The sequence below is a fragment of the Vanessa cardui genome, chromosome 3 (genome assembly GCF_905220365.1).
Source record: "Vanessa cardui chromosome 3, ilVanCard2.1, whole genome shotgun sequence".
NCBI lineage: Eukaryota > Metazoa > Arthropoda > Insecta > Lepidoptera > Nymphalidae > Vanessa > Vanessa cardui.
Window position 1 is genome coordinate 14122384 of NC_061125.1, and position 25903 is coordinate 14148286.

At 34.2% G+C, this 25903-nt stretch overlaps 3 protein-coding genes across 3 annotated transcripts; 2 read left to right on the top strand and 1 right to left on the bottom strand.

The window, feature by feature from the left end:
• Nucleotides 1–1502: 1502 nt before the first annotated feature.
• LOC124543932 (CAAX prenyl protease 1 homolog) lies at nucleotides 1503–3795 on the top strand. Its single transcript, XM_047122262.1, has 2 exons — nucleotides 1503–1729; nucleotides 2173–3795. Exons 1-2 carry the CDS (start codon nucleotides 1640–1642, stop codon nucleotides 3409–3411), a joined length of 1329 nt encoding a protein of 442 aa, XP_046978218.1. The 5' UTR covers nucleotides 1503–1639; the 3' UTR covers nucleotides 3412–3795.
• A 95-nt stretch (nucleotides 3796–3890) lies between these two features.
• Nucleotides 3891–6688, bottom strand: LOC124543898 (organic cation transporter protein-like). The gene is made up of 8 exons (XM_047122217.1): nucleotides 6681–6688; nucleotides 6380–6635; nucleotides 6101–6280; nucleotides 5710–5940; nucleotides 5411–5630; nucleotides 5168–5333; nucleotides 4253–4529; nucleotides 3891–4157 (listed from the first exon to the last, which is right to left on the bottom strand). Exons 1-8 carry the CDS (start codon nucleotides 6686–6688, stop codon nucleotides 3891–3893), a joined length of 1605 nt encoding a protein of 534 aa, XP_046978173.1.
• Nucleotides 6689–6944: 256 nt separating this feature from the next.
• On the top strand, nucleotides 6945–24350 carry LOC124543678 (ribosomal protein S6 kinase 2 beta). Its single transcript, XM_047121941.1, has 14 exons — nucleotides 6945–7373; nucleotides 7814–8098; nucleotides 8886–9071; nucleotides 9356–9637; nucleotides 9763–9917; nucleotides 9990–10077; nucleotides 11938–12068; nucleotides 13078–13230; nucleotides 13448–13585; nucleotides 15091–15297; nucleotides 16535–16734; nucleotides 17364–17461; nucleotides 18061–18291; nucleotides 24226–24350. Exons 1-14 carry the CDS (start codon nucleotides 7317–7319, stop codon nucleotides 24334–24336), a joined length of 2322 nt encoding a protein of 773 aa, XP_046977897.1. The 5' UTR covers nucleotides 6945–7316; the 3' UTR covers nucleotides 24337–24350.
• The last annotated feature ends 1553 nt before the right edge of the window (nucleotides 24351–25903 follow it).

Below are 25903 nucleotides of genomic sequence, written 5' to 3' on the forward strand. Positions count from 1 at the left end.
GCACAAATATGTGCTCAAATACAAGTACACCGACTATTCTCCTAATAAAAAAAAATTGAAATACGACTGGATAAATTAGACGCAGGACTAATTTCAATGTAACAATGTTCCCCTAATAGATTTAAATTATTTCTTAATAGTCTACCTTGATAGCTTCTATAAGAATTATTTTTCATAAATACGGTATAAATAATTATTTCATTTTACATCGTTAATTCGAGAAGATATCAGGTTTATCTATTGTGCCTTAAACTAGCTCAAACTGGAGCACAACAATACTAAGTATTACTGTTAGGCTGTAGAATATCTGATGAATAGTCGGTGCATACCCAGATGAACTTATACGAAAGTCTAGGTCTCATGCAAATTTGCACTAACTTTGTCGAAAATGAATTTATGGAAAATAAAAAATAATTGTCGCCAAAATATACTTATCATCATCACGATAGCTTACCGTTGTTTGTCGCTATGTATGCTAAGATATTTAAAATTACACATCTGATTTTGAAGCGGATTTTTTTAATAGATAGATTGCTTCAAGAGCAAGGTATAATACATGCGCAATATAGTAGAGAATGACTGAAAAATTGCGAATATTGTAAGACATTCTGCAGTATATTTAGTATCAGCATTGCAACCGTGCGAAGCCGAAGAGGTTGCTAGTAACAGATAAGCGTAATTAATGTTTCTTTATTAAAAAATATTATGACTAAAACTTTCCAAGTTTTATTTTAGTTTTTTGTAATAAAGTAATATCCAAGGTCCCGCATCAGGTAAGGGTGTTTAGATATTATTAATAAAAACATAAGCCTCATAGAGGTAGCAGACGATGTGTAACATCTAAAATTTCAAGATCATCATCGTAATAAGTAAAATGAATATTTTTTCACTATATTGTACACTGTAGTTGATAGTATCAGTTGACCAAATCTTCACTATGTTCGCTCCCACTAATAAATAATAGGAATTACAATTGTATTAAATATTCAAATAAGACATTAAATATTCATAGTAACATTGCTCCCTTTAATAAAATCTGTGATAATTACCTAGTCTATGTGCACAAGAAGTAAGGATAACCTTATAACACCAAGTTTCCGATTCGCTAAGTCAATAAATCCTTATTGGGGCAAGGTATATTATAAGGCAATTTAAATCATTTGTAAATAATACATTGCTAAAGAAGATATATTATTCAGTACAAGATTATGCAGAACCTGATTGTATTTTTAAATGGTGAAAAAGAATAACTACTGAGTTTTCTGCCGCTTCTTCTAAGTATAACCTACTTTCCGAACAGGAGCTTCACTTCAAATAGTTTTTAAATGTCAATTCATAAGTGCTTGTAAAAGCCTACTTGAATAAAGTATATTTTTATTTTGATTTAAAAACGTAGGAAATTTATTAATTTGAACCTAAAACGATTATTACTTATGGCAATTCAACGCATTATTCTGTGCTCAGTCTATGATATAGATGTCTGGTTAACTCCATAAATTACCTATATTGGTTTCTTTGATTTGATATTTTTCTAACACGATTTGTCAATGTCAAACAGTTTCGATTCTGTCTCCATTTTCTATATTTTTTATTGTTAATTATACTTGTATGAGTATATGGTGTTAATAACGGCCTAATAATGACAATCGATGAAAATTTATTACTCTTGTTAATTTTAATATTCTCCTGGGTTGAATATGCTTGGGAATTATATCTTTCTTTGCGGCAGGTGAGTTTCTTGCGTTTACGTTTACTTCTTATTTGTACATGAAACGTCGGCATATTAAAATTCTATTAAGTATTCTCTCATATACACTAATATATTCAATTTTAAAATTTTGTAGTCCCTACCTTACCCGTAAATAACTTAAAATTCTGAACAAAGTAATCTAGCTTCAATTATAAATATTATTATTATTACATATTATGAAAGACCTTAACTTGGTTTTACAGCTTCTAAATTACAAAATGTGTTTGAAAATGGGTATACTCTTGCTTGTAATAAATTTAAAAAATATGTAACTCCAACTGGTCCACACACTAGTAAATAGTTTTAAAAATAACCTTACTTTTGCATTCAATGTATAAAATTTCTAGGAAACATAATAAATCAAATACATGGTTACATATTGCTATTAACTATAATAATACCATAAGAACTTATATTTTCAGCTGATGATTTACAAGACGAACAATACTATCCCAGAAGATTTAAAAGAGATGCTCAATGAAGAATCATTTAAAAAGGCCAGACTATATGGAATTGATAAATCACAATATAAAATTGTGAAAGAATTTTATAGTATATCCTTAACATCATTTATTCTATACAATAGATGGATTTCTGCAGCATGGCAAAAATCAGAAGATATTGCAGCCTTTTTTAATATCACTCAAAGTCAAGAAATCTTAATAAGTTGTGTCTTTATGACATTTGTAACTTTATTCAATTTTGTTGTAAATATGCCATTTTCTATTTATGAGATATTTGTTCTTGAAGAAAAACATGGATTCAATAAGCAGACCATCGGATTCTTCATCAAAGATCAGTTAAAGTCACTTGTACTTAGTCTTGTAATCACATTACCTATTGTTTCTATAGCTATATTTATTATTATGCTTGGTGGAAACATGTTTGTAGTATGGTTGTGGCTATTCACAACTGTAACCACATTGATACTATTAACTCTTTATCCCTCAGTCATTGCACCATTATTTGATAAATTTGTTCCATTACCTGATGGCACTTTAAGAAAAGGTATTGAGAATCTAGCATCAAGACTCAATTTTCCTCTATCTCAGGTTTACATAGTAGAAGGATCTAAGCGATCAGCACACAGTAATGCATATTTCAGTGGATTATTTGGTGCTAAAAGAATAGTCTTGTTCGATACATTGCTTGAAAAGCATGATGAAGTTAAGAAAGTTACTACTGGATGTACTGAGAATGAAATTCTTGGAGTTTTGGCTCATGAATTAGGTCATTGGAAGTGTAGTCATATTTATAAGTCCATTGTCCTCACTGAAGTAAATCTTCTACTCCTTTTTACAGCATTTGGGCTACTCTTTAAATATTCATTACTTTACACCTCATTAGGATTTCCATCTGGACAAGAGCCAGTAATCATAGGGCTAATAGTAGTATTGCAACTTATTCTTGCTCCCTACAACTCTCTTTTATCTTTCTTTGCAACAGCTTTATCAAGGAAATTTGAGTTTGAAGCAGACAACTTTGCTGTTGGTTTAGATTATCCTATGGAACTGAGATCGGCTCTTATTAAATTAGGCAAGGATAATTTAGACTACCCCATTTATGATAAACTTTACTCAGCATGGTATCATTCTCATCCAACTTTGTTGCACAGAATCGAAAATATTAAAGTTCAAATTTCTAATAAGAAAGTTGATTAAATAATTCCAATGCATCTTATCATACAGTACAATTACTTTTAATATCTATTTTAAGCATTTATTGAAGTAGTTTTAAATGTTGTAATGCATTTGTATCATATTAATATTTATAATAAGTCACAGAAGGTTTTGTAAGTTTTATACAAAACAAAATTCTTGTATAAATGTCAAAATTATAGAGTTAAGTTAAATTTTGTAAAACAATTACCAGTAATAATGTTAACACATTTAAGATATTGCACACACCAAAACTGCTATTTATTATTTGAAGATACATAATTATATACATGACTTTACTGTGATGTTAAGATTTTTACTTTAAAGCCACTGTCTATCTGTAGTGTTATATTTAAGGTTAAAGTCTTAATATACTTTTATACTTTCTCTCATTGTTTTTTTTTTATACATCCTTATAATTAAAAATATTTTTATTAGTGTATAGAATTATAATTAAAACAGATGATCTAAATTATTAAGTTTTATTTGAATTGTTCAGCATGCTCTAGCGTGTCTGGAAGTGGTCTACCTTTTGTTTCTGGCAAGGGTACAATTAATACCAATTGGGCAGTCGAAACTATAGCCAGTAGAATGAGTGGTAGGTCCGGTCTTACGTCATCTAAGCTTACAATAGCTGGTGCTACCATAGACGCAATACGAGCGAAAGTTGTAACTCCGGCCACTCCTGCGTTACGCCCTAGAGTCGGATATAATTCGCCTGAATATAAATACAGCGCTGGTACAGTACCCTGTTGATAATAGTTTTATTTTTAATATTGGGTTTTTTACTAAACAGTAACAATTTTGATTGATATAATTTTATTTAGCTAAAGTAATGACTCACCGCTAAACCTGCAAAACCTAGTCCTGCAAATAACAACCTTGGCCAATCGTTTGCATAATGATCTCTTGGAATAAGTATTATAAAAAAAAAACATAAGGATGATATCACTTGATAGATCCAGATTGTCGTTTTTCTTCCAGCTTTAGTGATAATTAATACACATGTTAATCCTCCGGCAATATAAATAAATCCACTCATAGCGACTGCTAAAAAAATATTTCCGCCAACTAATCCTAGATATTGTGAAAATGTATAAAACGCTAATCCGGTAAAGAACCTAAAAATATCAATTCATTCATACAAGTATATTATAAGTAGTAAATAATAAATAAGAGGCGAGATTTCTTAAATCTTAACCGATCATGTCCGATTCAAACTCGCGGAGCCTGGAGTTTTCATGAGCTTAAAGTCTGGAGGGTAAGATGAAATTATCCCATGTCCCATTGAAGCGGCGAATAAGTAAGTTATTTTTACAAAACGGAAGTGCTTTTAGGTTCTTTTGCAACCATAACAGGAAAAAATAGAAATGAACAAAATTTGAAAAAAAAAATTGACGCAATATCATTGGTCGAGAGTTTGATTAGTCTATGATATTCACTACGGATTTGCGAAAATGTGGAGTTTTATATTCGACGAAACTGTTATGGGAATTTCGGAAGTAAATTTAAAGTGAATATTAGTAGTTAAGTGCTACAGTATTGCATTATAATAAGGAATTAATCTTAAACTTAAGTGCGAAACAGCAAATCGCATGAAATACTTAATTCTAAAGTTTGTTCATCTTTTTGCCTACTTTCATTGGAATAGGCTATATGTGGATGTCTTTCAGATCAAAACAGCAATAAATCCAAAGAGGATTAATTAATAGATTTAAAATTCTGATAATAAATTTTTCATACTTTTTTATAAAATTACCAATTCAAAGATAAAAGTAAAGTTTTTAGCCTCATATTTTCAGATTTCAGAAACGCTATAAATCCTGGATCATTACGATTTCGTGTTTTGCATATTTTTATATTGTGCAAAACAGCTTCATAGTATTTTTCTCTATTATTTTGTATAGCTGCTTCTTTTAAAACTTCTGAAAGAAGTATTTTAAATAAAATAAATGACGTAATTAAAAAACTAATTTCCATTATTCTAACATAAGATACTTACCTAAAGCTTTCTTATTTCGACCAGTAGCTAGAAGCCATCTTGGCGACTCCGGTACTACAAACCAATATATTAAATAAAGGGATGAAAGAGACGCTAAAGCAAATTCAAGTTTCCTCCAATCTCTAAGCCAATAAGCTAAGAGAGCCATCACCGCGTTTCCTAATCCGAATGGCAACTGATACACAATAGGCATTATTGTTCTCCACTTACCACCTACAACCTGTATCATACATAACCACGAATTCTAACCAGTCTTGCATCTAAACAATCAGTTTGCACAAAAATAACTATTTGCTTACCTCCATACTTATAACAAACGATATAATTCCTATACCCCCAGAAGCTACAGCTAAAAGAGACCAGTAAAAAATAAAGACCCAATAAGACGTTACTATACTACAGATATAGCTCATGATGCATTGCAGAGTAATTCCTATCATAAGTGGATATTTGCGGCCGTATTTATCCGCTACCACACCAAAAATAATGCCACCTACTAAAACACCCCACATCATTACACATTGGGTGAACTGAAAAAAAAATACTTATAAATTTAAAATGGTTGATTACGATGCGCAAGGTATAATATTTTTCATTTATGAATAATGCAAGTATAATATATAAAGCAACTAAAGTGTAAAATTATATTAACAACTTTGGCTGCTATAAGTTGGAAGGGTAACCACGCACATGCACCAGCCAATGCTTAGAGCATACTAAATTCCAATCTGATGTGATTGTCCGGTTAAAGACACTGTTATCGTAAACAAAACGAGGACATGAAACCAATGGTATGAACGATCTATCCATATTTAGCTCGAATATTAGAATTTCAGGGTCTAAAATCAAACATGGGTGTTCTTCATTTTTCTGTTAACAAACATATTAAATTAGTTACTTAACATAACTTTGATAAATATTAATGAAAGAAAAAGAGAAACATTTTGATAAATAGGTACAAAGACGTACTGGACAACAAATTTGTCGCCACTCTTCATCTGTCCAAATAGCAAATGACTCTGGTTTTGCGCACCAAAATTGTTGAGGAGGCGCCATAAATATGATATTTAATTGATACCAAGCGAGCGGCAACTTTATCAAAGCCATATATATACTTATCAGCAACTGCCATTTCCCGAAGTCTCCAATGACTTTGAATGTAAGGTTATCAGCATCACAATTGTCACCAGGAATTATGACCTGTAAGTTAAAAGCAACGAAGTACCTAAATATTTTTCAGTGTAATTTGTGAATTTGGTAGACTAGGTACGCAGACATATTAAATTTATTTCTATTACTGCAGATAAGAATGATGATATTCATTCATAATGAATATCCTAATACTATTATTTGTGAACTGAAATAGTTAAGTTCGTAATTTAAATATGGAGTTTATGAATAATCTCTTAAAGAAAACGCTTTAACTTATTTGCTTTTTATTAATAAATATATTTTTTAGTCCTCTGTAGACTGCAACTCACGTTTCCCATTATTTTTATAAATATTTAATGATAACTGTCATAAGTCATCACTCATCACAAAAAAATCAAATTCATCAATATTAAAAGCAGTATAAAAAAGCCAAGGTCTAATAACAATGACAATTTTATAATATCAAAGGATAAATTACAGTTTGGTGACGATTAATATTATCTTCAAGTCTTAGATATAAATCGAGTCGATCCCTGGAATTGCAAAAAAAAAACTAACGAATTTAATGGTATAGTCTGTCTTCGAAATCTATTTTATCATTTATTTTTCCGTCTATGACATGACAGTCTACCTCCCTTTTTGTTCTAAACACTTAAATGAATAAAAATCAAGTATTTTTCGTCAGTTTAAAGTAAATTTTTATAGAATTTGATTAGAATTCCCGCTGGATGTGCTTGCCTGAAAGTTGAAAACGATGCCTTTGGCCAACGCCAGCGATCCATGGCGAATGCAAAGTGTTGGAGATGTCACGGTATGTTATGATTTGTAAAAATTGTTTGCATACTTTGTTAAATGGAAATTTTTCCTATAGTCTTACGAACCTCTTTTATACCTTTAGGCAAACAAGTGACGTTCTTTGTGAATGTTTTTAGGCAGTGTAATACTGTTTACCTGTTACTTCTACGCCCGTTTCTATGGCTGACTTTATAATATTTACATTTAAAAAAGTTACCTTATCACTTATTGATTATTTTTTATATCAACATACGTTTTCAAATTCACCGTGATTTGTGATTATTCAAATGAATACTATAATAGGTCTTACCTTAACAACTTATTTACCATATGGTTTATTACTGGTATGCTAATAGTTTTATAACAGGTCTATTGAATATTGTGGTTACAAAATGTACATATTTGTCTATGTTAGTAAATATTTCACCACTAATAAGACTATCCTAAATATTTCAGCGTGGCATAACAGCACAGTCTGCAAATAGTCTTCCAATGGTTGTGGAAAATTTAGCAGAGTCTCGACAGACATCCACTACAGAGAGTCTTGAGTCAAGTGCATCAAATATAGATCAAAATTATGAAAGAGAAGTGGAACTCCAAGATGTAGTTAAAGAAGGTCACGAGAAGGCAGATCCTTCTCAATTTGAGCTACTAAAAGTTCTCGGGGAAGGTTCTTTTGGCAAAGTATTTCTTGCACGCAAGGTCACTGGCCCTGATACTGGTACTCTTTATGCAATGAAGGTATGTTATTATAAGTACAATATGTATGTTAGCTTAGTAATGATAATAGTAATCTGATATAGACATATTTCTGCAATGTGTTATATTATATCCATATTAAGTTATTATAAGGTAAACATTAACAGGTTTTAGTGATAACAGATGTATTTACATTATTGCAAATATCTATTAAAAAATAAGCTTGATAATAAATTGTGTGGTTACATTGTATGTAATGGGACTTTGTATTATTTTAAAGTATTACTATTATTTTCTCAATTAAATATTATTGTATTTCCAGCTAGTGTTACTATCATGTAAAATAATAAAATTGTCTCATGTTATTTCCTAAACAATAAGATATGAACATTCACTAACAAATCTATCATTCCATTCATTCTTGCTAAAACATTATATATGTGTTGAGTTATTTTTTCATATTTTATTATTTCATTTTAATATTATTCCTTAACATTTCTGAAACCTTAAATGATTTAAATATTCACAACTAACAAGATTGAAATATTCATAAGTAACTCTTGTTCACGAGAACAAGACATTCGTAGACAATGTCGAAATATCGAGCTCCACCGAACAAACATAAAAAACATGGTAAATATCCCGAAATTAATAACTTTAATAGTAAAAATAACCATGTTAATTTAAAATCCTATAATTTTTTATTATCTATCTACAGCAAACTATGTTAGAGGAAATCTTAATATTTAAATTTATATTACCTTTTATGGTATTATTGTTATTCATATTTCATATCCACCATTAATAAATTATTTTCCTTATGTTATAGGTACTAAAGAAGGCTACATTAAAAGTAAGAGACAGAGAACGCACAAAGATGGAAAGAAACATTTTAGTAGAAATGGGCCATCCGTTTATTGTTAAATTACACTATGCATTTCAAACAGCAGGAAAACTGTATTTAATATTAGATTTCCTACGTGGTGGGGATCTGTTTTCCCGACTTAGCAAAGAGGTAACATATTGCATCATATAACCCACTAGTATTCACCTGTGGCTTTGCTCGCATTTGAGGGTTTGGTTGTCATGTATTAAGCAAAAAAAGTAGCCTATGTCCTTTCTTGGAGCTCAAGTGTTCATATCAAATTTCATCAAATTCTGTTCAGTGATTTGGTTGTAAATGAGTGTGACAGACAGACAGAGTTACTTTCACATTTATAATATTAACATAAATTGTATCAGATAAATTGTTGATAATTCAAATTTAAATGATATTTTTTAAATATAATCTTTTTTCAGGTTATGTTTACAGAAGAGGATGTAAAGTTTTATTTAGCTGAGTTAGCGTTAGCATTAGAACATGTGCATAAATTGGGAATCATATACAGGGATCTAAAGCCAGAAAATATTTTACTAGATGCAGATGGGCATATAGCTCTAACTGACTTTGGTCTGTCAAAGCTACCTCCTAGTGATAAAACTTACAGTTTTTGTGGTACCGTTGAATACATGGCTCCCGAGGTTGTCAATAGGAAAGGGCACACAATGGCTGCTGACTGGTGGTCTTTTGGTGTTCTAATGGTAAATATTATTTTTAATATTTTTAGATCAAATGACTTATATGCAGATGAAGAAAAAAAAGTAATATTTTACTTCTTTGTGTCATTTTTATTGAAACATTAAATAAATGATTTTGTATCTTGTAGTTTGAAATGTTAACGGGAAATCTACCATTCCATGGCTCAACCAGACATGAAACAATGACTCAAATCCTTAAAGCAAAATTAGGTATGCCCTCAAATTTGAGTGAGGAGGCACAATCTCTTTTACGTGCGCTGTTCAAGAGAAATCCACATAACAGGTAATAAGGTGACCCACATTTAATTTGAAGTCTTATCACTCTGATCTTAAAGCACACAATGGCTTGTTACAGATTAGGAGCCGGTCCCAATGGTATTGAAGATATAAAGAGTCATGAGTTTTTTGCAAGCATAGAGTGGGATGCATTATTAAGGAAAGAGGTAATTTCAAAATTATAAGGCGTAATTATAGAATGTGATTTTTTATAAGAAAATTTATTTATAGTGTTGAGATGATAAAATAAGACCAATAACGTCATAATAATGAAGCATCTATCATAATTATCATTAAAAGCATCAAGTACTTAAGATTTAATAAGATGGTATTGGATAATTTACAAAACATATAAAAAAAAACATGTAAATATAAACTGGTCTTAATTCAATTTAGATTTAAAAAATTGTTCATAATAACAATCTTCTATTGACAGGCTTTATTCGTTATTATTAGGTCATGTAAGTTGAAACAATGAAATACTAGCTGTATTTCATCCTCTTCATCTCTCTTTCATCCATATACTCCAGATCAGCCTATAGGTAGTAAAAGTTACGACTATGGCATTTTTTGAGAAAAACTAGAGTATCAGCACCTCAATAATCTTTATTGTGTTCGGTCTATCAATCTATCACCTAAAGCATTTTCATAATGTTTTGTTATACTACATTGAGAATGGCGAATGAATGAATGAATGAATGAAATAGAATCAGGGCCGTATTTAGGGGAGGGCAACCGGGGCAACTGCCCTAAGGCCTCCACATGAGAGGGGGCCACAGTTTTCAGCAAGTTAACAAATACCGAGATATAGTCAAATTATAATAATGTTACCATTTAATATTTTAAAAGTTACCGATACAAATACGAAACAATTCATAGCTTACCGATTGAAATAAAAAAAACTAATTAATTCATAATAATATAATTATTAGGGTGTTCACGCTTGTTTGTCTAGGGCCCTCAATGCTTTGTGGCCCCGGGGCCTCCACACCTTTAAATCCGACTCTTTTCTTGGTGGTAGGGCTTTGTGCAAGCCCGTCTGGGTAGGTACCACCCACTCATCAGTTACCGCCAAATAACAGTACTTAGTATTGTTGTGTTCCGGTTTGAAGGGTGAGTGAGCCAGTGTAACTACAGGCACAAGGGCCATAACATCTTAGTTCCCAAGGTTGGTGGCACATTGACGATGTAAGGAATAGTTAATATTTCTTACAGCGTCATTGTCTATGGGTTATGGTGACCACTTACCATCACGTGGCCCATATGCTCGTCCGTCAACCTACACCATAAAAAAAAAAAAAAAAACTTTGAAACAGTAAAATACTGTAACTGCAGACATTGTTATAGACATTGCTGCCAATGCTAGAGTGGCAGTGAGGGCACCTCAACGACCTGTATTTTGTCTTCGAATCGAATCTATGAATCTATCACTTAAGCATTTTATTTGGAGATTGATAGTGATAGATTTGCAAAATAAATTCATACCATCTCAGTCCCCAGACATAGCATAAGGACGGATGATAGAACTAGGGATGTACGATATTAGGAAAACATCGATGTTGACATCGATGTTAACATCGAATCAAAAATATCGATGTACGATAAATATCGATTCGAAAACATCGATATGTGTTAAACATCGATGTGTTCGGTATAAAATAAAAAAAACTATTATATTTATGAAAATTATTTATTTTATACAAAAGTTGCACAAAAATATTAACGATCCCAATATTTCTTGGCGACACTTTGTAAGAAAATTAACTTAGACAGGTGTTTTCCCTTCAGTCGGTTCCGCTGTTGATAAAGGAGTTGGCCAGCTTTAGAAAAAAGCCTTTCTGAAGCTGTGGATGTAGCTGATTTTTTTCTTCGATATTTTTGTTCATAAAACATCGATGTGTCGATGATATTGAAGTCATAACATCGATGTCAAAACATCGATGTTTTCCAGCGAAACATCGATGTTTCTTCAACATCGATGAATATCGATCATCCCTAGATAGAACACACGAATGGAATGTTCGCAGGTGGTGCCGCCGTTCCGGCCGGCTGTGTCGCGCGCGGACGACGCTTTCTACTTCGACTCGGAGTTCACGTGCCGCACGCCGCGCGACTCGCCCGGCGTGCCCGCCTCCGCCAACGCGCACGAGCTCTTCCGGTACTATTATCTCTCTAACATATCATAAAACATTAGAAAAAAGAATACTCTCTAGGTGGTGGTAGTAGTGGTACCACCCGCTCATCAGATATTTTAACGTTAAACAGCAGTACTTAGTATCGTTGGTTTGAACGGCGAGTAAATTAGTTTAAATGCAGCCAGAATTAAGATGACATCTTAGTATACTATACAACAACAACAGCCTGTAAATTCCCACTGTTGGGCTAAAGGCCTCCTCTCCCTTTTGAGGAGAAGGTTTGGAACATATTCCACCACGCTGTTCAAATGCGGGTTGGTGGAATACACATGTGGCAGAATTTCTATGAAATTTGTCACATGCAGGTTTCCTCACGATGTTTTCCTTCACCGCTGAGCACGAGATGAATTATAAAGACAAATTAAGCACATGAATCAGCGGTGCTTGCCTGGGTTTGAACCCGCAATCATCGGTTAAGATGCACGCGTTCTAACCACTGGGCCATCTCGACTCTAACATATCATAAAACATTAAAAAAAAAGAATACTCTCTAGGTGATGGTAGTAGTGGTACCACCCGCTCATCAGATATTTTACTGATAAACAGCATTACTTAGTGTTGTGTTCTGGTTTGAACCGCGAGTAAATTAGTTTAAATGCAGCCAGAGTTAAGATAACATCTTAGTACTCAAGGTTAATTGTGTATTGATTTTCAGGCATGGTTTTTATTTTATATGATTTAAATCTGTGGGTGGTACTAACTATTCACCATTAGGCGTGCTAATATATAAATAATATAATATTATTTTAAATGTTGTTGCTTATTAGATCACAAGCAGTCAACAAAATGTCAATAAATTATTTTGTCTTTTTTATGTAACTTTTTAATAAGGCTAGTCATTAAGTTCAGTTAAAATAGTTAAATTTTTTGTTAGATATTTTCCATATTCATGTTAGTAAGTTATTAAATTAGTGTATTTTTTATTAAGTACTTTTTGTAAATATTATTAATATATATTATTTGAATTCACAGGGGTTTCAGTTTCGTGGCTCCGTGTTTACTGAATGACGATGACAACAAAACTGTCACAAATCAAAATCAGAACCACATAGCACAAACCAAGACATCTACTGAAGAATTCTGGGCTGGTTTCGTCAACAAGAATAAATTCTTCGATGAGTATAGGTATATTCAGTATACGCGTTAATAATGTCATCTTAATGTACGGATTTACCTTGCATTGCACAATACAAATGTTTTTTGCTGTTACCTTAAATAGTTTAAAAATAGTAACCATTTTTTTTGTTGACTGTACTTATAATAATATTATCCAGAATTAAAAAAAATATTGATTGACATATGGTGAGCAACCATCTATATCAATACACTTAATATGTTTCAGGTTAATGGGTGAATTGGGCACTGGATCTTTTTCAGTAGTGCGTCTTTGCGAGCACAAAGCATCACGCACACAATACGCTGTTAAAATCATGGACAAATTACAGTATGATCCCCGAGAAGAGATTGAAATTCTTTTGAGGTAATTTTTCTTATTTGCTATATTAATTAAATAAGAAAGAGATAGCCTGCATTATCTCAAAAATGTAACCAAACCCTTATCCAAACTAATTGGAGAAAGAAAAAGTTTATTTGAAATAGCATTACTTTCGCTACTACGGTCATTAAAACTACAGGCACATGGAACATCTCTATTGCAAGGGTGGTGTCGCATTGACGATGAAAAAAATATTTAAAATTTCTTGTGGCACTTTGCAATGACGACTACTTTTCATCAGGCGGCCCAATTGCCCTTCAGCCTACTAATGGTATATTAATGAACATGTAATTTTTTTTTTTTTTTCTTAAAAATTATATAAAAAAAAAAACTTATAGTTTAGTGATATTTCTGCACTCATACGAAGTGTGTTCAGGTTATTTCCTAGGTGAAAGAAATTAAATCCAATAAGTCACACAGACAGAAGTAAAAAAACATATGAATTGTCATGTGTACAGGCTTGTACTAATAGTAAAGCAGTATTACGCAGTATTCACTTAGCGGTTTTTTTTTATTTAAAATACAACATCCACATGCTCGCAGATGCCCGTGCCTTTTTTTACCTTTTATATTCAATTACATTTTGGCGTTTTATATTTTATACTAAACATCAGCAGATCTTCGCTGGAAATCATTTTCACATGGGCAATCATTATATGGTTTACTTGGTGGTAGGGCTTTGTGCAAGTCCGTCTGGGTAGGTTATTCTACCGCCAAACAACAGGACGCAGTATTGTTGTGTTCCGGTTTGAAGGGTGAGTGAGCCAGTGTAACTACAGGCACAAGGGACATAACATCTTAGTTCCCAAGGTCGGTGGCGCATTGACGATGTAAGGTATAGTTAATATTTCTTACAGCGTCATTGTCTATGGGTGATGGTGACCATTTACCATCAGGTGGCCCATATGCTCGTCCGCCAATCTATAACATCAACAATCGAAAACCTCCTAATTGTCAATAAATGAATATCACACACACACACACACACACGTACACACACACACACACACACACACATATACACACACACACATATACACACACCAAAACAAACACACATATACACACACGTTTTTGCCTAATTTTAAGCTTAACTATAATTTTTCTTTTCGTTTTATTATTTTTATATTTGTTTGGAACATCGTATTGTATTGTTCCGCGGAGGGCCTTATAACTGCGACACAGTTTAATAACTAATGCAGTTATTATGGTCACATTTGTCCTACTATGTAATTTTTTTTTCTGCATGTGTCTAATTTCATCGAAATTCTGCCACATGTGCATTCCACCAACCCACATTGGAACAGCGTGGTGGAATATGTTCCAAACCCTCTCCTTAATGGCAGAGGAGGCCTTATCCCAGCAGTGGGAAATTTACAGGCTGTTACTTTACTTTTTACTTTTTTTATGTAATTTTTACTTGTTCCTATTAAAATATATATATATTTTTTTTTTTTTTTATAACATAAAACAAAACAATATGTCCGCAGGTACAGCCAGCACCCTCACATAATCAGCCTGCGCGGCGTGTACGAGGAGGGCGGGCGGCTGCTGGCCGTGACGGAGCTGTGTCGCGGCGGTGAGCTGTTGGAGTACATAACGCAGCGCCGCAGCCTGCCCGAGCGCGAGGCGGCGCGCGTGCTGCGAAACGTACTGCACGCCGTGCACTACCTGCACCGGCACACCGTCGTGCACAGGTACCTCCAGCCTAGCTTAACTATCGAAGACAAATAAATCACACTAACTAAGCATTTGACATATACAAATAAAATAAAAGATAATTTTCTCATATTTCAATATGGCTCTGGTGTTATTAATTTAAAAAAAAAAGGAGACAAGTGCGAGTTGAACTCGCGTGAAGAGGGTTCCGTACGATGTTAATATCTCCTAAAATATTGGTCTTAGAATGCTCATTGTGGGCTTACTTTTTTCATTAAATATTCATCTACAAACCGATTCAACAAAACTTAACATTGGAGTTAAAAAATATGTTCTCCCACACATTCCACCTGCAAATGTAAGTTGGTACGCACAATATTGATTTACCATGTTATTTTAATATCATGAACTTCTTATAGGTTTTCCTATAATCTATAAGGAGAAAACTAATTTCTGTATTTTTTTCAAAATTTTAGGTTCAGTAGTTTCGGAGATAAGGGGGGGGGGGGAATGGTCAATTATCGTCTATTTTCTTGAATAACTTGGAAACTATTTATTTCAAAATTACAAAAAAATACATTTAAGATCTTCTCAACAAGACCTTTCATTTGATATGCCACACGATGCAGTTTTCAGAATTTTTTTTTTTAATTTTCCTCTTCCCCCCCCAAAAATGACCCCCATATACAGATTTCATTTGCTCACGTCACACCTCTGTATTTGGGTTACAGGAATTGATATGTGTACCAAATTTCAACTTAATCGGTCTAATAGATTCGGAGATAATTGACTGTAAGCGATGGACGGACACGAGTGATCCTATAAGGGTTCCGTTTTTGTATTCAGACGTACGGAACCCTAAAAAGTCGAGATGGCCCAGTAGAACGCGTGCATCTTAAGCGATGATTGCGGGTTCAAACCCAGGCAAGCACAGCTGTTTCATGTGCTTAATTTTTCTTTATAATTCATCTCGTGCTCAGCGGTGAAGGAAAACATCGTGAGGAAACCTGCGAGTGACAAATTTCTTAGAAATTCTGAGATTGGAACAGCATGGTGGAATATGTTCCAAACCTTCTCCTCAAAGGGAAAGGAGGCCTTTAGCCCAGCAGTTTGAATTTACAGGCTGTTGTTATTGTTCTTGTTATTAAGTTTACTTTTGATTGAAATAATATAAAAAATTTTTTATTGGAAAACCAAAGGTCTTAAAAACCTTTATTTTAACTTATGAAAACTACTATGTAATGCAAACATAGACCATGTTTTTATTATTTTCAGAGATATCAAGCCCTCAAACATCCTGTTTGCAACCGCCGAGAGACGACCGGAAGACGTCCGTCTCGTCGATTTCGGACTAGCAAAGCAGTTACGCGCTGAGAACGGACTACTCATGACACCTTGTTACACTGCCAACTTCGTCGCGCCGGAAGTTCTGAAGCGCGCTGGATACGACGCTGCTTGCGATATATGGAGCTTAGGTTAGCTTATATCTAATCATTACATAGTATAAAACAAATTCCCTTACCGTAGTCTGTCCCTATGTATGCTTTGATCTCTCAAATTATGCAAGGTTTTTTTGATAGATAGAGTGATTCGAGTGGAGGGTGTTGGTCAATGATGTTGTAGTAAACAGATATGTTATTAACGCGCAAAAAGTGAAGACTAGAAAACGTCCTAATTGGGACGTTTGCCCTTTGTTGTTTTACGTAGTAATACGTTATAATACATCATAATTACTTAGTAATACGTTTTGCGTAATTAAAACATCTAGTTATCCCTTTTACTTATAGTTTTTATCAAGCTATCCTTTTTACTTTTAACGAAATGTAAAAATAAACTAAAATAAACGGTCCCCGGCGCGGCACATTTTTTTCCGTTGTTTAGTATGGATATAACATATCTGTTTATTAAAATATCATTGGTGTTGGTATATAATATATTAACAATATAGTAAAGAAACAAAAAAAGGCTGTTGTATATTTGGTGTCAGCTTTGCACAAAGCCGGGGCGGGTGGTTAGTAAAATAATAAATGTAGCTATTATTAATTGTGAAATAAGTAATTCGTCGTGTACAAATAACATCAATGGTATTTTTCTTTTTCTTTAGGAGTACTTGCATACATTATGCTCTCCGGGAGAACACCTTTTGCATCCACAGGTGACGACACGCCCGAGGCTATTTTAGCCAGGATCGAATCTGGAAAGGTAAATAATTAAATAATATTTAACTCATATACCTGGACTGAAACTAACCAAGTAGATTACATTTCTCTTACACAAACATAAGGCTAACATACTACTGAGAACATATAGACACATACATACTAGTTAAAAAACTATTATAACAATATGGTTCCTGTCTGATTGGTCTATTGGCCTGATATAAGGCCACAGATCCCGAGAATCATGTTTCAAACCCCAAGTCGGATCGATAAAATTGGTTGTTTGACTGGTCTAGCTTGGTATTGGACACCATGATCCAAATTGGTCATCATCAAGACGTCATCAATATATTCTATTACACATGATAATCAAACGACGAATGACTGTGAAGCTGCTAACTTGGCCAAACAATAAATTCAATCCGTTTTTTTTTGTTAAATCTTCATAAATAAGCCACAATCTACACAAAATAACAAAGATGATTAAAAAGCGTAGAGCTTAGACTTGTTGATTTTCAAGCAATATGTATTATGTATAATCAGCATTTATGTTTTTAACTGACATCACTTTCAAGTGGTGTAAACGCGTAACAACTGAGTCGAATCGAATCGATATTCGAATAAAGTGTAATTGTATGACAGGTGGAGACGTCGAGCGGCGCGTGGCGGCACGTGTCGGCGGAGGCGCGCGCGTGCGTGCGGCGCATGCTGCAGCTCGAGCCGGCGGCGCGGCCGCGCGCGCACGAGCTGCTGCGCGAGGCGTGGCTGGCGCGCGACGGGCCCGAGCCGCCGCCGCCGCGCGCCGCGCCGCCCCCGCACGACGACGCGCCCGCGCCGCACGACCTGCGACGCGCCGTCGACCTCACCTACCAGGTGCCTCAAGCGGCAACGCCGCGTGACCGCTTTATTCTATCTATACAGTTGATAATTCATGTATCATATAAGAGCCGAGATGGCCCAGTGGTTAGAACACGTGCATCTTAACCGATGATTCGACGCGCCGTCGACCTCACCTACCAGGTGCCTCAAGCGGCAACGCCGCGTAACCGCTTTAGTCTATCTATACAGTCAAAAATCGACGGAAGGTAAAAGTCGCTTAAAATAGTTGAAATAAAATATTGAAAAGTTCCTGAAGAAATCACCGCGCAGGTGAGGCGCTGCCGCAGCGCGTATATCGCACACAGTATATCGAGGGGAATTCCTAACTACGGATTCGCTTATTTGGCGTCCAAAATTGCGACGTTGCCATCTCGCTCATTTCACTTACGACTTGCATAATACCTATTCGGTGCTTGATTATTGTTTGTTTTACATCAGTGTGTAGAAATAAACTGTTATTGGAACTTTTTTAATGTTAATTAAATATATTAATAATGAATATATGAATTCCCGAGGACTTCGTGGAAGAAAAATTTTAAATATTTTATAATAATTAATATTTATATTCATTATTCATATTAATAACATAAACTATGTCTTTCTGTCTGTTATCTTTTCACGCTTAAACTGCTGAACCGATTTAGATAAAATTTAGTATGGAGAAATTGTAGAGAAGAACATACAATATTTTGTCTCCAAAATCATACCCTAACGAGATAAAAAAGGAAAGTAGAAAGAAAGGATAGTTTCCATCCACGAAATCATCCTCTAAGGGACTAAAAGGGGGTGAAAGTTTGTACAACATCTATATCAATCGTAATTGGTATCTGTACTGTTAAATCTTCTGTTATCTGTGATTGGTAGTTTTTATTATTCGCTGTAAACAAACCGGCGTAAAGCTTAGTACTTTGTACAGGCGCCAAATAGCCATATACGGACGCCCGATAGCTGTATACGGACGCAAAATACTTGTATACGGACGCAAAATAGCTGTATACGGACGCCCAATAGCTGAATACGGACGCCCAATAGCTGTATACGGACACCCAATAGCTGTATACGGACGCCCAATAGCTGTATACGGACGCCCAATAGTTGTATACGGACGTCTAATAAAAAAACATAATCAAAATAAACTTTATTTAAGTACGCTTTAACAAACACTTTTGAATCGTCATTTTACAATTAAGTGAAGCTACCACCGGTTCGGAAAGTAGATTCTACCGAGAAGAACCGGCAAGAAGTAGTTACTCTTTTTCAACATTTAAAAAATACAAAGTCGTGTTAGTTAATACAACTTGGGGACGTCGTAATGATGCACCACGTACATGACGCCAAAAAGGTTGTAGGATGTATATATATATACTCCAGCCAAATTCGATGTGGAATGTTTAATAACAAAGCGTTGCTTAGCAACCAACGTCAGGCAGATGCTCAAAACATTTTTAGAAATACATATGTACAACAATTATTTTTGATGTTAATAAAAATTAAATTTGATGATTAATAATTAAATACTTAAGACAAAGGACTAAGCGCATTCTTGGTTATAATTATATTACTTATGATGATCTGGAATAATGTAGATCTCAAAAAAAATACCTCCAATTTTAAAATGATATCAGAAATTACATCGTAGTTATATAATTCGATTTATTAACTTTATCTATCGCCTCCCAAACGGCAGGACTCATTAAGATTAATTTTTGAAACAGTGATTTTAGTGCTATATTTATGCTAGCCAAAACAAGATGTCTTTTTTTTAATCTATGTGTAATGAAACTGTTGTGGTTATACTACCATTATAATACGACTAAAAATACCTATACACCACCAATTACGAAGAGCCTGTATCGCTATTTTATACCTTCCTAAATCTGCCAATTGCTTAAAAAACACTCCAAATGTTACAAACCTGCGATTTCTTTACGTCACTATTAAAATATAGGGTTGTTAGTTTTGTAGTAATATTATAGTGGTAATTAAAAATTTTTAAACTTTTATTTTAAGCTAATTTTCATATAAGTTATGTATTGACCGGCTAAATATTTAATGTTGTCTTAAATTTTCGCGATTATTACACATTTAAATAAAACTAATTATAACGGATGAATCGCGTATATTAATTATTTTTAAACATCCCGACGTTTCGAGCACTTTGCAGTGTTCGTGGTCACGGGTAGACTAAGATGACATTTGTCTATTTGAAGAACAAAGGAAATATTATTAACAACTACCGCCAACGATTTCTCAATTGATATCTTGAGTAACGTTCCGGTTGCACGCAGAAGGCACTAACTGTATCTTTAGGTCTTGCAGTCTGTTGGATTTGGGATTTTAAATTTTTAATAAGTGGATCCCAGGTGTTAGAAAGTCTCCAACCATCTTCTCTATTGAAGTTCGGATGTTTTTGAATTTCAATAGCCTCGCGTATCATTCTAGGAATGAATCTGTGTTCTCTAGCGAGGATCTGTGGTTTATCAAATCGGATAAAATGGTTAGGTTTATCCAGAGCATGTTCACAGACTGCAGACTTAGAAGAACGCCTATTTTTGACATCTCCTATATGTTCCTTGACCCTGGTACCGATGCTTCTCTTTGTTTGGCCTATGTAAGATAAACCACACTCACATTCGAGTTTATATACTCCTGCAGTTTGTAAAGGGATATTACTCTTGATAGGTCTCAAGAACTGGCTCACTTTCTTATGAGGCTTGTAAACGGTTTTAATCGAAGCTCGCTTCAAGATGTTGCCAATCCTGTCTGTAACTCCTTTCACATATGGTAGAAATGCAGGTTGTCGCTCAACTGTGGGTGGCTTGATACGGCTTCTGCGATGCTGGCGAGGCACGGGCAGCTTGTTCTGGTGGAGTGCAAGCTTGACCTGACGTAGCTCGTCCTCTAGGTGTTCAGCATCGCAGAGATGGTGGGCTCTCTGAAACAAAGATTTGCCAACGGTAGCTAACTGACTAGGGTGGTGGTGCGAGTCACCATTGAGGTATTTGTTTGTGTGTGTGGGTTTCCTATAAACTGTGTGACTTAATGTATTATCAGGATTCTTGATAATAAGGATGTCAAGGAAAGCTAAAGAATTATTTGCCTCTAATTCCATAGTAAATTGAATGTTCTTATTTATAGAATTAAGATGTACTAAAAATGCAGATGTCAGATCACTAGGTAATATTGTGAAAGTGTCATCTACGTACCGTTTATAAAACCTAGGTGTTATTGGTCCGGAGCGAAGAGCCCTCTCCTCCAGGTCTTCCATGAATAAATCGGCGACCACGGGGGATACTGGAGAACCCATGGCTACCCCGTCGACTTGTACATAGAATTCATCATTCCACTATTATGTTATTTATTGTTCTGTGGGTGGGTGGTGGGTGGGTGGTGTGGGTTCTCCAGTATCCCCCGTGGTCGCCGATTTATTCATGGAAGACCTGGAGGAGAGGGCTCTTCGCTCCGGACCAATAACACCTAGGTTTTATAAACGGTACGTAGATGACACTTTCACAATATTACCTAGTGATCTGACATCTGCATTTTTAGTACATCTTAATTCTATAAATAAGAACATTCAATTTACTATGGAATTAGAGGCAAATAATTCTTTAGCTTTCCTTGACATCCTTATTATCAAGAATCCTGATAATACATTAAGTCACACAGTTTATAGGAAACCCACACACACAAACAAATACCTCAATGGTGACTCGCACCACCACCCTAGTCAGTTAGCTACCGTTGGCAAATCTTTGTTTCAGAGAGCCCACCATCTCTGCGATGCTGAACACCTAGAGGACGAGCTACGTCAGGTCAAGCTTGCACTCCACCAGAACAAGCTGCCCGTGCCTCGCCAGCATCGCAGAAGCCGTATCAAGCCACCCACAGTTGAGCGACAACCTGCATTTCTACCATATGTGAAAGGAGTTACAGACAGGATTGGCAACATCTTGAAGCGAGCTTCGATTAAAACCGTTTACAAGCCTCATAAGAAAGTGAGCCAGTTCTTGAGACCTATCAAGAGTAATATCCCTTTACAAACTGCAGGAGTATATAAACTCGAATGTGAGTGTGGTTTATCTTACATAGGCCAAACAAAGAGAAGCATCGGTACCAGGGTCAAGGAACATATAGGAGATGTCAAAAATAGGCGTTCTTCTAAGTCTGCAGTCTGTGAACATGCTCTGGATAAACCTAACCATTTTATCCGATTTGATAAACCACAGATCCTCGCTAGAGAACACAGATTCATTCCTAGAATGATACGCGAGGCTATTGAAATTCAAAAACATCCGAACTTCAATAGAGAAGATGGTTGGAGACTTTCTAACACCTGGGATCCACTTATTAAAAATTTAAAATCCCAAATCCAACAGACTGCAAGACCTAAAGATACAGTTAGTGCCTTCTGCGTGCAACCGGAACGTTACTCAAGATATCAATTGAGAAATCGTTGGCGGTAGTTGTTAATAATATTTCCTTTGTTCTTCAAATAGACAAATGTCATCTTAGTCTACCCGTGACCACGAACACTGCAAAGTGCTCGAAACGTCGGGATGTTTAAAAATAATTAATATACGCGATTCATCCGTTATAATTAGTTTTATTTAAACGGCTAAATATTTTTTTTGGATTCTGTATTAAATTAAAATTTTTGTGTTTAAACAGGAAATTGTGTTATAATAAATATAGTTGTAATTATAATAATTATAATTTTTTATTAAGATTGTATCAACCCTAATTATGATGACATATGGTTTGTTTACTAAAATTCCAGATCGAATGTGGCTGGAGTATATATATATATATCACCCTAGTAATACGCCCCTATGATGCCTGACGATCGTACTGATGTCGCTGTCGATCCGACATATATATATATATATACATCCTACAACATATATATATATATATATGTCGGATCGACAGCGACATCAGTACGATCGTCAGGCATCATAGGGGCGTATTACTAGGGTGATCGAGAAAAGAGGAAACCGCGAATACAGGAACACGTTTATTCTACGTTTAAAGTACTTAATACACTTATTCAGTATCACACTGTATCGCACTTAGCAACGAAGCGAATGACAGTTCCTAGGATGGAGGTACTGGTCTTCACGAGAGCGGAATCGTAAGTGAGTCGTCTCTGAGCGCCTCCACCGGGTAGGCTCCGTCGTAGCACGTAGTTAGTCGCGGCGTGACGTAACGATAGTGCTGCCGCCTCGCGGGATTCGTGCCGCGCTTCGTTACGCTATGGAATTCATGACCGTCTCCGACATATATAAGAACCGAGATGGCCCAGTGGTTAGAACACGTGCATCTTAACCGATGATTTCGGGTTCAAGCCCAGGCAAGCACCGCTATATATATGTGCTTAATTTGTCTTTATAATTCATCTCATGTTCGGCGGTGATGGAAAACATCGTGAGGAAACCTGCATGTGTCTAATTTCATCGAAATTCTGCCACATGTGTATTTCACCAACCCGCATTGGAACAGCGTGGTGGAATATGTTCCAAGCCCTCTCCTTAATAAGAGAGGAGGCCATTAGCCCAGCAGTGGGAAATTTACAGGCTGTTACTTTACTTTTATAAATATTTATTTTATTAAAATGAACATTTGCCAGATAAAAGATAAATAGCATATTTATAAAATTCTGTAAATGAGTCTGAAAAAACGCCTACTACATATACAAGACATCAATATATATGGACTATATGAAAATTATACCAGCAGCCAGTTATTATAGACGTCACAAAAGAGCAACGACTGCGAACGAAAAGCTATTGTACAACACAGCCTATTCATATCAACCACGGCCATCACAGATCCCTTCTTAAAGAACTTGAATATATAGAGCAATGATTACAAATCCTAAGTATAAACTTTAATTAATAATATCTATTAATATAATCTATTTTCTAGGCTATGACTTCAGCTCCAATGACACCTCATATATTAGGTCCTGTAACTCAGTCGACTCTAGCGCAACGTCGGATTAAACCACAACGTCGTTTCCCGCCCACACAAGTATAAAGTGACATAAAAGTAAGTATCAGCTTAAATTATATTTTATGTAACTTGGTTCATTATTAATTCCGCCCATAGAACTTGGTTTAGGCATTCAAATTAATTATACTTTACAGTATGCTATGTAATGTTTCCCTTTAATAACACTGGACTTAATCTTCAAATTCAAATTGGTTTGGAATCACAGCAAGAAAGAATCCACTTTGATAATGATAATTAATTAATTCACTTGAAGGCAATCTTTTACAAAGTCTTACCCTATATGTATTATATATTTAATGTATAGATGATTAATGACATATATGTATGTATATAATAAGTTACTTTATTTTTAGATAATAGCGAAGAGCGAATATTAATTTTCGAATGCGCCTGTTGCTCGGACGAGGAAAAGAAAAACGAATGCATTGACCCAAAAGACAAGTAAAAACTTTCACAAATCCTAAATATGTATTATAATACTATCTCTACTAGTCAACTTAAAATTCAACAAACCAGGTATGGTACACTTTTTAAGACATTTTTTTTTGTATGCAAATTCGGTACCTATTGAAAACTCAGAAATGCGTTTTTTTTTCATTCATTTAAATAATTTTTAATAATTATTTAACTATCTATAATCAACTGTCCTTAAGCTAAGATAAATATGATCAATAGTATTAAAGTTCAAATGTTCAAAGATTTTTTATTATCACAAAAATTTTTGATATTGAAAATGATTATTTTTTCCAATGAGATTGTATATTGTTAATTTAGTGATCTAGGTAAGATGACTGCATACTTAAATGTTATGAATAGCCCTAATTTCAATTATTTAAGTTCGAACGAATTCAAAGGCACATTCCAAATTCTGACATTAATTTAGTTAGTCATTTATAGGAAGAATAAAGAAATTATAAAAATAATATAGGCCAAGTTGTCTTCCTAATTATATTTAAAGTTAAGAGATAATTATATTTTTTAAAACTTTTGTTTGCTACCCACCTCTCTTTAGTCCTACAGTGCCATTAGAAAAAAATCCCACTGAAAATTATTTTTTTATCTGTGCAATAAAAACTTAATTTCGCATGAGAATATACTTATCTTTATTTTTATACAGTATTAATTTAGACTCGCATCGTAACTACTTCTTACATTCTATAACAAAATTTTATTTATATTTTTATAAGAGAAAATTATTATTCATTAGTTAAGATAGTCATGTAAGTTTTAAAATATTGATAAAAAATGTATATTTTTACCAATATTAATTTCTGCTATATGATATTTTTTAATAATATTTCTATGGCCTAATGCTATTTATTATAATCTTTTCTTACTATCTTATTAAAAACTAAAAAAACAAATGACAGTGATCCAAAATGATGTTTAATCATTTCCTAATTTATCGAATGACCAATAAAATAATAAATTCTACAGTAACAGGTTATAATTACACGCTTAAGGCCAAAATATACTATTTTTTCTTTAAAATATATATTCATCTATCTTAGAATATAAGTAACTATGTCTATTTCGTTATATGCTTTAATTAGCGGTAAATGATACATAATTTCTGATGTATTTACAAAGT